Source organism: Patella vulgata, chromosome 5 (genome assembly GCF_932274485.2).
Source record: "Patella vulgata chromosome 5, xgPatVulg1.2, whole genome shotgun sequence".
NCBI classification, from domain to species: Eukaryota; Metazoa; Mollusca; class Gastropoda; family Patellidae; genus Patella; species Patella vulgata.
In genome coordinates, this window is record NC_065883.2 from 76,163,461 (window position 1) to 76,176,157 (window position 12,697).

The window sequence follows — 12,697 nt, forward strand, 5'->3', positions numbered from 1 at the left end:
ATATAAAAAAATAAATATCTATTGTTCTAGTAATAAAAAATGGAATTGGATTTTTACAATTTTTATTATTAAATAAAACTTATGCCAATGAATTTAATTACAAATGACGTTTAATATAGACAGAACATAATATGATAACAATAAACATTAATTTCTCAAGGTTTTATCCACGCTAATCTGTACTCCTATTGATTAGTTGACATTCAATTAAAGATACATTATAGATGAAGAGCTGGCAGTTCTCACTTTAATAGTTCTATTATACATACATTATGGGAGATTCGATAAAGAGCTGGTAGTTCTCACTATAATAGTTAAACACTAGATAATGTAAAGGGTATTTGCTGAAAAGTTCAGTCAAATTGATCCACTCTGAACCGAGAATTTAGCGATTGAATTTTCGACCTAGCCTCGAACATCATTACTAAAGTCCCTACGATTAAAGATACAGTCCCGATTATCCATTTCTTGGTTTAATCATGAATGAGCGTTGAGCAGCAGATCGGATCCTAGTCCAGTAAATATCGCAGGCTAGCGATGCCATCGAGAGTTGATTATGGTTTGGATATGTTAATCAATGTCCAATTAATAATTTAGATAACATTCAAGGCATAAGGAAAGACTTTCAATAGGCAAATTTAGCTCTTGCATAATGTATGTTTAAAGCTGAACTCCGATTACAAAACTACAGAAATAATTAAATAAAAAAAAAGGTAACGCCTAAAACAACCGCCATACTTGTTTGTAGAACAACAAATTAAAAACAGACCAATCTATTAGAATTCGCGAATTATAAGCATGTCGGTGGTCTTGTTCACATAGGGAGTAGTAAAGATGGATGAAATATCAATTCGCCACATCATTGTAAATCCTGGGGCCTGTTTCACGAAATTTTAACTAAGATAAAAATCCAAATTTTAGTCATTTGATTGGATAATAATAGATTGATTTTATTGCTTAACCAATCAAAATTGAAGTATCTACTAAAATTTGAATTTTATCTTTAGTTAAGATTTCGAGGAACAGGGTCCTGAACGGAATGAAACCATATTAGAGATTCGACATTTAAACATAGTAGTTGGCAAGGCCTGGTATTCCTATATCGCTCAATTCACCCTCGGGGAACTTTAATAGCCTCTATAATCATTAATAATTCTAAGTATAATAAGATTATGGAATTTACTTGTCAGGGCAATGTTTTTAATTTTAACCACATCTTGACTGGACATCTAGTGATCCCTTTATGAATTCCATAGCAACCTTTAAACTTTACCTTCTACATCGTCAAAACACAATCCATGATCGTTGTTGTTTCTCTATTTTGTAAAATTCATAAAATTGGATTGGTTTTTCACCCCCCCCCCCACCTTTTAAACCCGTATCTACATTTCTATTTCACCGTATGTGTAAGGTTTATTCAAGCCCCACCCCTCCCCTCATCCCTGTCCTTTATTGTTTAGTTTTGTGGTGGCTGTACGACACCTGGTTGGTTCATATTCACCACTGACCCTTGACCTTGACCTTGTTGCTGTTGCTGTTGTTGTTGTTCTTGCTGCTGCTGCATCATCATCATTTGTTGCTGTTGTTGTTGTATCATCTGTTGTTGTTGCTGCATTTGTTGCTGCATCATTTGCTGTTGTTGCATAACCTGTTCTGGCGTCATGTTCTTTTGTGCTTCTCTCATTCTCTGTTCATCTCGTCTTCTGGCTAGTTGATATTCGGCGTAACTAAGGTAGCCATTTTGATCTTTGTCGTCCTCCATTAAAACTTTATCAATGATTTCTGGAAGAAAAGTGAATCAACCTCTATTACTGTCTTGATATTTGAAATTGCAATAATAAGAAAAGAACTTGTCAAGGGAGATAACACACGAAAACTAAAATTACAGTCTTACAGCCCCCCCCCCCCACCCTCACCTCCACGCCACTGAGATCAATGTTAGGACAGGGCAATATTAGCCTATGAATGGCATTTTGGGGGATTTGAGTATATTCTTAAACAATTCTACGGAGATCAATATGGACATATGGCTAAATTTTATGCAATATTTATCGGATTTGAGGGTGTTTTAAGAAAGATCCACGGATTTAGCCAATCAAATACTTACGAACATAATTATTAAACATGGCTTCCTGTCTAGCTTGCATAATGGCGTCTATTTCTTCCTTTTTTTTACCGCTAGCTTCTTGAGGTGTTAATTCTGGTGGTGGCAACATGTGGGAAAGTGCAGCGAGGATTTCTAGACCATCTAAATGACTATCTTGATTTGTGTCGTGTAATCTGGAATACAAAATCTCTATAAATCAGCTGTTGATCATGTGACGGGGGCCACGGTGACCCAGCAAATATGACGACACTGGCCGCGAATATTCCTAGAGAGGGAGGTGTTTGGGTAGGTGCTGAGCGGAATACCCGGAGAAAACCCAGAGAAAGTTGTTGTTGCTCTTAGTGTTTAACGTCCGCTTCCACCAATGGTGATATCGCAGACATGTTGTCTTTTTTTTCATTTTGGATTATCTTAGCGCAATAGCAGGGGTCTTTCGTGTGGTGGGAAACCGGAGTACTCGGAGGAAACCCACGAGGTTGAGAAGGCACCCCTATCTCCAAGCCACATATGATTACACCAGGCATCAAAACCATGACTGCAAGCCAGAGGTGACCAGCCAACTAGAGGTCGAACCGCGACACTCTAGACCACTAGGCCATCCCAAGCCCCGCTCCCCACCCCACCCGGAGAAAGGCCAGACAGGAAACTTTAATCCATGTGTCACGTGCAGGTACTAGCCAGGTGTCGACCCAACGAAGCTTGACCCATTGCCGGACCTTATAATCTAAACCACATGCGGTACATTTCTCGGCCACCCCCACCCCACCCCACCCCATCCTTATTGGGATATACATCTGATGTTTACTAGATTTACACACATCAGTCGTGTCCCAAAGATCGACAATGATAATACGGGTAAAGCTAAAGATTATGGTACGGTACCTCTGATTGCAGGTTCGGGTCAGTTACAGGACTATTTTACTTACCGGAAGTAGTTAAACTCCATTTCTTCCGGTGTCATTTGTTTATCTGTATTTACTTCATTCTGCATGTGTTCTTTTAAATGTCTAAAATAAAATCACAATAATATATCTTTACATAGAAAAGTTAAACCTCTCTGATTTATCTCCAAATGAATATTTATCTGGGTTGATCCGATGTCTTTGGTAAAAGCACTATACGATTTCGTAAATTTCCAACAGATCAAGCGAAAATCGGCTTGTGCTACTTTCAGTTTCATTTGTGGATTACTGTGTCGATAGTGGAACCCAAAATCGGTTTTATAATTTATGGACGTAAAATTTACAACAAAGTTCGATTGTCATCCAATTTGATTAAAACACAGATCCTATTTTGTTTCGTTTTTTATAGTTCAAAATTTCGTGAGGTGCACGGAACTGTGGGTAACCCACTATAAACATCAACGCCGATTGGTTAATCAATTGTCTGACGTCATAGGTCAAAACCCGATCGTATGACATCTGATGCTACCTTTCACTACAACCGGTCAGACCTCCATGTAGTAGAGACCACCAAAAGTATTTTTTAAAAAAAACGAAATATATAAACAAAATGAAGCATAATATATAATATAGCATTGACATCATAACAAAAGAAGTTAAACTTTAATTTGAATATACTCACTGTTCATTGTGCACCATGTTTTTATCGTGAAAACTGTTTGGTGTTGGTGTACCGGCAGGGGGCGGTGTATGGGCATGGTTGGAGTGGGCGTGACAGTAACCAAATATTGCGACGACCAGGATGAAATATCTAAAGGTGACCATGACTCTTTATCTGGAAAATAAAATAAATATATATACATCGGTTTAGTTATACCGCCATACAAAGTAGCTATTGATTTATCTAGTCCTCCAACTGGTTCAGCCAAATGGTCGGAATGACATTTTGCACGGGCAGTGCCGTTAGTATATACACAGGAACTCGGTTTTCCGTCCCATCTGAACCGAGAATTAAGAGATTTAATTTTGGGCCTAGCCTCGATCATCATTACTAAAGTCAGTACGATAGAAAAAAAACATAGTCTCGATTATCCATTTTTTCATTTAATCACGAATGAGCGTTGGGCACCAGATCGGATGCTAATCCAGTAAATATCACAGGCTAGCGATGACATCGAGAGTTGATTATGGTCTGGATAAGTTAATTAATGTCTAATTAATAATTTTGATAACATTTCGGGCCTAAAGAAAGACCTGCAATAGGCAGATTTAGCTCTTGCATAATGTATATTTAAAAAAATAAAAAGATTTACCGACTGACTCTATTTTTGTGGGACAAGTAATCCTAAACACAGTTATTTCTTTCCTTGGCCTCAATATTATTTTAATAACATTAGAATAGAATAAGTGTTATTGTTGGATATGTTTATTACTGAATTTAATAACATATTAGAATAGAATTAATGTTATCGTTGGATATGTGTATATATTATATTTTATGGATTGTAGTAGAGATAACAAGCTGTTCATTGCTTATTGAGAATTTTTCCGGTCCAATGTAACATAGTTTTAATTATGGGCTTAATTGCTTTTAACAATATTTTATTTCGTTCCACGCGGTGTCTTTCGTGATATATACGTTAACATGTCCATAATCTTGTTGTTTATTTATGATTATATTGTCACTTTGTAAAATGTCCCTGAACATGTTATATGAAAGGGCGCACTATAAATATGTTGTAATAATTGTAATAAATGAAATGAAATGGGGTTTAACGTCCTACTGTTCTGCTCCTAAACCGGGCTAATGAAGACAGGCATACGCCATACAGTGTGCTATGAGGGAAATTTTGCCGGCGCTACGGCCTACTCTTATATCGAATTCCAACTGCCAAGGGATCTTTTACGTGCACGCCAATATGTACACGGTACCTCGGTTTTTCGTCCCATCCGAACGACTAGACAGCTGTCCTTGCCAGGCCCTCCGTCAATAATTGTAATAATATACATACTACTAGTAGAATATTTATTAAATTAAATTCGGTGAAATAATAACATTTACTTAAATGGAACTATTTAGACAAAAGGCAAATATTACCAGTAAGTTTATACAATATAGTAAATTTAAAACATAACTGTTATATAACAAACTATATAAAGTTTTGAATCTTGTAAAAAAAACGGATACATTGGCGTGCACGTCAAAGATCCCTTGGCAGTTGGAAATTGAAATCAGAATAGGCCGTAGTGCCGCTGTTCGGGCAAAATTTCTCTCATAGCACACTGTATGGCGTATGCCTGTCTTCATTAGCCCAGTCGGAACAGAACAATAGGACGTTAAACCCCATTTCATTTCATTGGATTAAATGGTGTAGACAAGTTGGACGTTAAAAACCATTTTATTCGTTCCCACGTTCTTAAAAAAAAACCCTTTATATACGAAGAAAGCCATAAAGCCATGTATTAATCATATACTTGTAAATAAACATGGGTTAACTGTAACACCTGGTTACAAAGGTAAATAATGATGTATTTTAATGATAAATAAACAGTCCCTTATTATTAAATATCTCCTATATTTCTACTCCGTCACGAATTTCATCTATATAGTATTCATATTTTATAATAAACAATTTAAAAAGAAAAAAACACTTCTGTGGGCCCATATCCTGTTTTATTTCGAATCGTTGACTATGAAAAATATAAATTAATGCCATATAGAGTCTAATTATATTCAACGTTTCGAGCAAATGTCATTCTTTAGGTAAAATAACAAAAAATAACGAAGTTAAAGATACATTATGTAAGATTTAGATAAAGAGCTGACCATTCTTGCTATAATAGTTGAAAAATAGATAATGTAAAATGAATATATTGAAAATTTTATTCAAATTACTTTTGTCTAAGCATCTTAGTTATCACTGTTTGTAGTTTTGATAAGATGTGTGTATTGATTTTCTATTATCGTAACCACGGCACTGGTATATTCAAGGCTTAACCTCGCTTCTCCATTTATAAATTTAATCATTAAATGGCCGAACCGTTTTAATCTAGTTAAAATCTCAATGAACTTTTCCAGTCAACACCGGGATCGAACACGCGACCTCCAGGCTAGCGAAATGAAATGAAATGTGGTTTTATGGAAGGGCAGCTCCAACCGGGCTATATTGCGCCAGACCAGGCTAGCGAACCAGCGTCTTACTCACTTAGCCGCTGTGGCTCCCCAAAATCTTTTGATGGGCCTCATTTTAATCCGATAGAATCCAAGGTGACAGATTATTAACCGTTGATATTTTAATATTTTTTTCTTAATTGAATGCTGATCAATTTTAGCGTGGAGTAAGCCGTAGAAACGTTAATATTATCCGAAAAATACGAATGGCGGACAGAGACTTTAAAAGTATTTCATTGTCAACGAAATCCTAATAGATTTAAAAGTTATAGGAAATGGCGAACATGGATTAGTTTAAACTTCCGTCAATAAAAAAACAGTTTGTTATTCATTTGAACTTTATGTGACTATCTTTATCTTCTAATGAGTTTTTGTGTGTTGTTTTTTTTTTTTTTTTTTCATTTCATTTAAACTTTATATGACTACTATAACAAAGTCCTGAGGGTTTTTGGAGTTTCTTTTTGTTCATTTGAACTTTCTACGATAACGTCAACACAAAGATATCTAGACAAACGGTTATACAAATCATTGAGATGAAATGGGGTTTAACGTCCTACTGTTCTGCACCGACTGGGATAATGAAGACACCTCGTGGGTTTTCTCCGAGTCCTCCGGTTTCCTCCCACTGCTAAAGACCCCTACGTGCTAGCGAATTATAGAAATAAAATTGAACCATGTGTTAGTCCCGAAATGACCTAGTTTGTGTCGAGTGGACGTTAAACCCATCTCTCTCTCTCGCTCTCTCTCTCTCTCTCTCTCTCTCGCTCGCTCGCTGATGAAGACGGGCGAACGCCAAAACGCCATACAGTGTGCTATGAGGGACATTTTGCCCGGACAGCGGCGCTACGACCTAGTCTTTTACATTTATATAATCAGAGTGTTTAATGGGGTTTTTGGTTTTTTTTAAAAAATGGAATAGCTTACTCTTCCCCGGAAACCAAATCGGATATCTTCTCCAAATTGAACTTTCTCGCCCCGAGATATCAAGATGACCATGTTATATGCTCATGGCTTGTTAAATTATGATTGTTAATGATTCGTTAACACGGCAGAATGGTGTCATTGATCTTTCCTTATTGTTGACAGAATTTTGTCCGATTATCCACACGTTTTATATCTAACTTGCCAGACGAATATCTCGCAAATAATTTGCAGAGGATGGTAATATTTTAATGGCCATTTTGAGGGAATACTACGATATTTAATCTTAAATTATTACAAATATGTGTCTGAGAAAATTCTTGCCGATCTGATAAATTTATAAATTTCAGTCAATATTTCAAAATAATCTCTTAACAAATGCGAATCTCTCCGTTCGGCTGCTATAAATTATCAGTCTCAACTAAAACCTGAGATAGTATTATCGTAGCCAAAATAGAACAGGAAGGGGGTTTATATTTTGTCACTACAATACTATGGTAGTTTTGAGACTAACATGTGGTTATTTGTGCCTGTTCCGACGTGGTTTCCCCTTGTCAGTGGTGCAGAACGGAGGGCCTGACAAGGACAGCTGTCCAGTCCTTCGGATGAGACGAAAAACCGAGGTCCCGTGTATACATTGGAATGCACGTAAAAGATCCCTTGACAGAATTAGAATTCGATATAAGAGTAGGCGATAGTGCCGCTGCCCGGGCAAAATTTCCCTCATAGCACACTGTATGGCGTTTTCCCGTCTTCATTAGCCCAGTATAGGAGCAGAATAGTAGGACGTTAAACCCCATTTCATTTCATTTCTTTTATTTGTGCCTGTGGTCATCATGTGTGCAACTGCCATGTGTACACGGTAGGACCTCGGCTTTTTATCCCATCCGAACGACCAGATAACGCTTTCATTGTCAGCACCGAACGCAAACCGGGATTGACAATCCCAAATTTCTTCTCGGGTTAGGTCTAAATATTAAGGCCAACTGCATATTCGGTCAAATGTCACGAGATGTAAACGGCTAGCGCTAACCCTAAGGCTAGCCCTAACCCACAATCTTGACAAAATCTGCACTTGGCCTTAATATTTAGGCCTGACCATACCTCTCGACATACGCCTTGATTCCAGCCTGGGAATTCTAACCGAGATCTCATTGCCCCGTCTGCTGACTACCGCGGCTCCCGTAACAAAGGTATGAATTACAGGAGAGTCGCAGTGGCTCAGTAAGGAAGACATTGGCTCGCTAACCTGGAAGGTCCGTGTTTGATCCAGGTGTTGGCCGCCGAAAAAGTTCATCGGGATTCTTCGATGTGGGCCCCCCCCCCCCACACACACACACCCCTTTGTCGGAAGTGCAGGATGGAGGGCCTGGCAAGGGACAACATATAGTCGTTCGGGTGGGACGAAAAACAGAGGACTTGTGTACGCATTGGCGTGCACGCAAAATAACCCTTGAGAGTTGTAATTCGAGATTCCCCCCGTAGCACACTGAATGGCGTACGCCCGCCTTCATTGGCTGCGAGCAAAGCATGTACTAATATTTCAGCCGAATCCGTTTTAGGTTTCCTAAATACAGATAATAAATTATATCTTGTTTTTAATGATATAATACGTGAGTGTCTGTTACATGTGACACTCAGACCCTAGAGCGTTAGTAATCTGTCATATAAATTATATAGATTATGTTGTTGATATATTTATAGTCATCGACTCGTATTACATAATATTAACAATTAAACTTCCTGTTCAAATAAAACATTAGCTTCCGCTTATAAAATAAAAACAACATGAAATTCGAAATAAAAAAAGAGAAAGTGTTTTTTAGTTTTCTTTTATACGGTAAATAATAACATTTTATTAATAATTATTAAACATACATTATGCAAGAGCTAAATCTGCCTATTTCAGGTCTTTCTTTAGGCCTGAAATGTTATCTAAATTATTAATTAGATATTGATTAGCTTATCCAGACCATAGTTAACTCTCGATGTCATTCATGATTTAATCATGGAATGGGTAATCGAGACTATGTTTTTATCGTACCGACTTTAGTAATGATGGCCGAGACTAGGCCGAAAATTCAATCGCTAAATTCTCGGTTCAGAGTGGATCAATTTGACTGAAATTTTCAGCAAATTCCTTTTACATTATCTAGTTTTTTAACTATTGTAGTGAGAACTGCCAGCTCTTTATCTAATCTCCCATAATGCATCTTTAACTAATATTAGTTTATGAACTCTGGTTGCCAGGCAACGAAACACACGCTTCCCAGCATCTAAGTCGTCCAGACAGTTGCGAGCGAAACGACACATAAAATATCAAAAGTGAGTACAAATGAATTTAATAGGCCCTACTGGGTAAATCTTTGTTTGTAAAAACAGGTCGGTGAAAAAAAAAAATAGATTTCAGGTGTATCTAGTTAATATCAAAAACAACACGTGTAGTAGCTTTGATTATCCACGTGTTTATAAATAAACTGATGTGATAACCGAGTCTAGAGAGGACGTAAGAGAGATTATAAGCTATGATAATCTAGTCTAATCAGCTTATCGTTAGTGTCATATGAAATGAAATGAAATGGGTTTAACGTTTTCCGGCTGGGCTAATGAAGACGGGTATACGCCGTGCAGTGTGTTATAAGGGACATTTTGCCTCAAATGAGAATACGCGATGTTGGTTTTTTGGCCCATCCGAACGACTAGACAGCTGTTCTTGCCAGGCCCTCCGTCCCGCACCACTGACAAGGGAAACCCATCAGCAAAGTCTCGATGAACTTTCTCGGTCAACACAATGAGTGAACCCGCGAACTTCAGGCCATGGTGTCACGTGGTTTATTATATTCCCTATGGTATATAGATTAACATCTATACATGTTTTTGTTCGATGATTAATACAGTGAATATTGTGAATATTAATTCTTTTGTTTGTACATCAAGGAAATATTTAAATTGCTCAATAGAGAGTGAGAAATGGGGTTTAACGTCCGCTCGACACAAACTAGGTCATTTCGGGACTAACATGGTTCAGTTTTATTTCAGTAATTCGCATGCACGTAGGGGTCTTTACCTGTGGGAGGGAACCGAAAAACCCGGAGAAAAACCTAAAAGTTGGACAGGCGATCATACTCATTGTCACACACACGACGGGGAATCTTAAAACGTCACTTGACTCAATGACATACCTTGTGGCTTCACGCGCACGCGTTAAACTACTAGACCTCGCAACCCAAAAATTACTCAATAACTGAAAAAATAAACTGTTCAAAGAACTTTAACAGCTCTATGCAGGGAAATTTAAAATTCGTTTGTAAACAATATGGTTTAACGTCATACTTTTATTTACCAACCGGGATAATTGTGTTTTTCATCCCACCCGTACAACTAGACGCTGTTCCAATTAAAGGGGTATCACGGTGGCTAAGTGGGTAAGACGCTGGCTCGCTAGCCTGGAGGTCGCGTGTTCCATCCCTGCATTGACTGAGAAAGTTCATCCAGATTTTCCGGCGTGGCACCCCCCCCCCCGCGTGTTAGTGATGCAGGACGGGTGGCCTGAGAAGGGCAGCTGTCTAGTCGTTCGGATGGGACGAAAACCGAGGGCCCGTGTACACATTGACGTGCACGTAAAAGATCCCTTGACAATTGGAATTCGATATAAGAGTAGGCCGTAGTGCCGCTGTCTGGGCAAAATTTCCCTCATAGCACACTTTATTGCGTATGCCCGTCTTGATTAGCCCAGTTCGGAGCAAAACAGTAGGACGTTAAACCCCATTTCATTTCAGTTCCAATTAAATTAACCACTGTCGATAAATAAAGTATATACGCTGTGTGTATTGTTGTATCAACGAGTGCAATCCCATTTTTATTTTTTATTTTTATTTTTTTTTGCTATTAATGTCAGTAAATTAAAGAAATTGTTTAAATCCCAACTGCACCCGGATGTTGTATGTACTTTCATTTTAAGATTTTTTGTGATAACCGTCTTTATTTCTACATTAACTTGGCTTAATATTCCTCTTTTTTTCAAAAACAAAAGAGGTTTTAATGTCTTTACAATCATAAAGCCATCGTAATGCCAGGTATAATTGTCCCGCTTACACGTTTTAAAAGTCAAGATATATACGTTTTTATGACATAAATAAGACAGACACTTATATAAGTAAAATTATTTCAAAATTCGTCTAGTCGACTAGTTGGACCGGTATATTTACAACTTATATATACATTAAAATACAATTAGGGTATTTCCAAATTATTTAACATTTAAAAGAGAATGGAGGACAACTGTGAACGTGAACATAGACATAACACACTGCGCCCCAATGGTATGGATAGTGCAGGACAAGTGTGCAGATGAAAACAAATAAAATCCTCAGCACACGAAGAGTATACCCAAATATCAAAGTGTATCAAAAGGTGTATTCTAATATGAATTTATCGTTTGAAAATATCTTAAAAATATCCTAAAGCGTTTCCGTTTTAAATCTTACGTTATGGATATGTCTAGTATTTCCTTTTACACACGTTAAGGTATACATTTTGAAATAACAAAGCATATACTAAATTAATGTGGATAACTATTAATAACTCACAGGTATTTAAGTACCTCACCTGTAATATACCTTTTTAAGTCTCAGGTAATATATGTAAATGGGCTTAGCATTGTCTCTCGGATATATATTATTAAATAAGAAAGTATATATCAATGTAGATAAGTAAAATAACTCACCTGTGTTTTAATATCCCACCTCTAATATACCACACTACCGTATGGTCTCACTGTGATATATTGATAGTATTTCCCTATGGTATATACACTCAAATACACCAGGTATAACGTATACTATATATCTACCGGGATTTACCTGTACACGTATAGATGTCACGTTCTCTCTTGACAACCAGGTAACTTGATTGATGGTACATTTACATCATTTGCCTCGGTTTCATTAGTATTTAAATTTATGATGCCCCCTGGGTTGATTACGAACCTACTAAGACTACTTCACTGTTCTGCTTCATTCATTAAAACAAAACAAAAAATTAGAAAGGTTAATTAAAAAGAAAATTAATTCAATTAACTTGCTGTTATTCAAATTAATGTCACTTCTTGCCAGAATACAAAAATGAAATAGGGTTTAACGTCCTATGAGCTAATGAAGACGGGCATACACCATACAGTGTGCTATGAGGGAAATTTTGCCCGGGCACCGGCGCTACGGCCTACTCATATATCGAATTCCAAATGCCAAGGGATCTTTTACGTGCACACCAATGTGTACACGGGACCTCGCTTTTTCATCCTATCCGAACGACTAGACAGCTGCCCTTGTCAAGCCCTCCGTCCTGCATCACTGACAAGGGGAACCACGCCGGAAAATCTGGATGAACTTGCTCGGCCAATGCAGGGATCGAACACGCGACTTGCAGGCTAGCGAGCTTACCCACTTAGCCATTGTAATCCCTCATAGTAAAACACGGCCCCTCTTTATAATGTGTCTATTTAAATTTCAACATATACAGGCGCGGATCCGGGGGGGGGGGACGCCGGGCTTCGTACTCCCAAGTGGGGGCACCCCCCCCCCCTTTCTGAAAATC

The 12,697-nt window shown here is 37.7% G+C and overlaps 1 protein-coding gene across 1 annotated transcript; it reads right to left on the reverse strand.

The window, feature by feature from the left end:
* Positions 1 to 45: 45 nt before the first annotated feature.
* Positions 46 to 12,018, reverse strand: LOC126820400 (putative uncharacterized protein DDB_G0271606). The gene is made up of 5 exons (XM_050548317.2): positions 11,829 to 12,018; positions 3,692 to 3,844; positions 3,034 to 3,114; positions 2,108 to 2,280; positions 46 to 1,782 (listed from the first exon to the last, which is right to left on the reverse strand). The coding sequence occupies exons 2-5, from the start codon at positions 3,832 to 3,834 to the stop codon at positions 1,457 to 1,459; spliced, it is 723 nt and encodes a 240-aa protein (XP_050404274.1). The 5' UTR covers positions 3,835 to 3,844; positions 11,829 to 12,018; the 3' UTR covers positions 46 to 1,456.
* Between the last annotated feature and the right edge of the window lie 679 nt (positions 12,019 to 12,697).

Coding starts and splice junctions, on each gene's coding strand:
- LOC126820400 (XM_050548317.2), bottom strand. CDS start 3,834: ATGGTCACCTTTAGATATTTCATCCTGGTCGTCGCAATATTTGGTTAC. Junction 3,115..3,691: donor AACATGGTGCACAATGAACA/GTGAGTATATTC, acceptor ATTTTATTTTAG/ACATTTAAAAGAACACATGC. Junction 2,281..3,033: donor ATGGAGTTTAACTACTTCCG/GTAAGTAAAATA, acceptor TTTGTATTCCAG/ATTACACGACACAAATCAAG.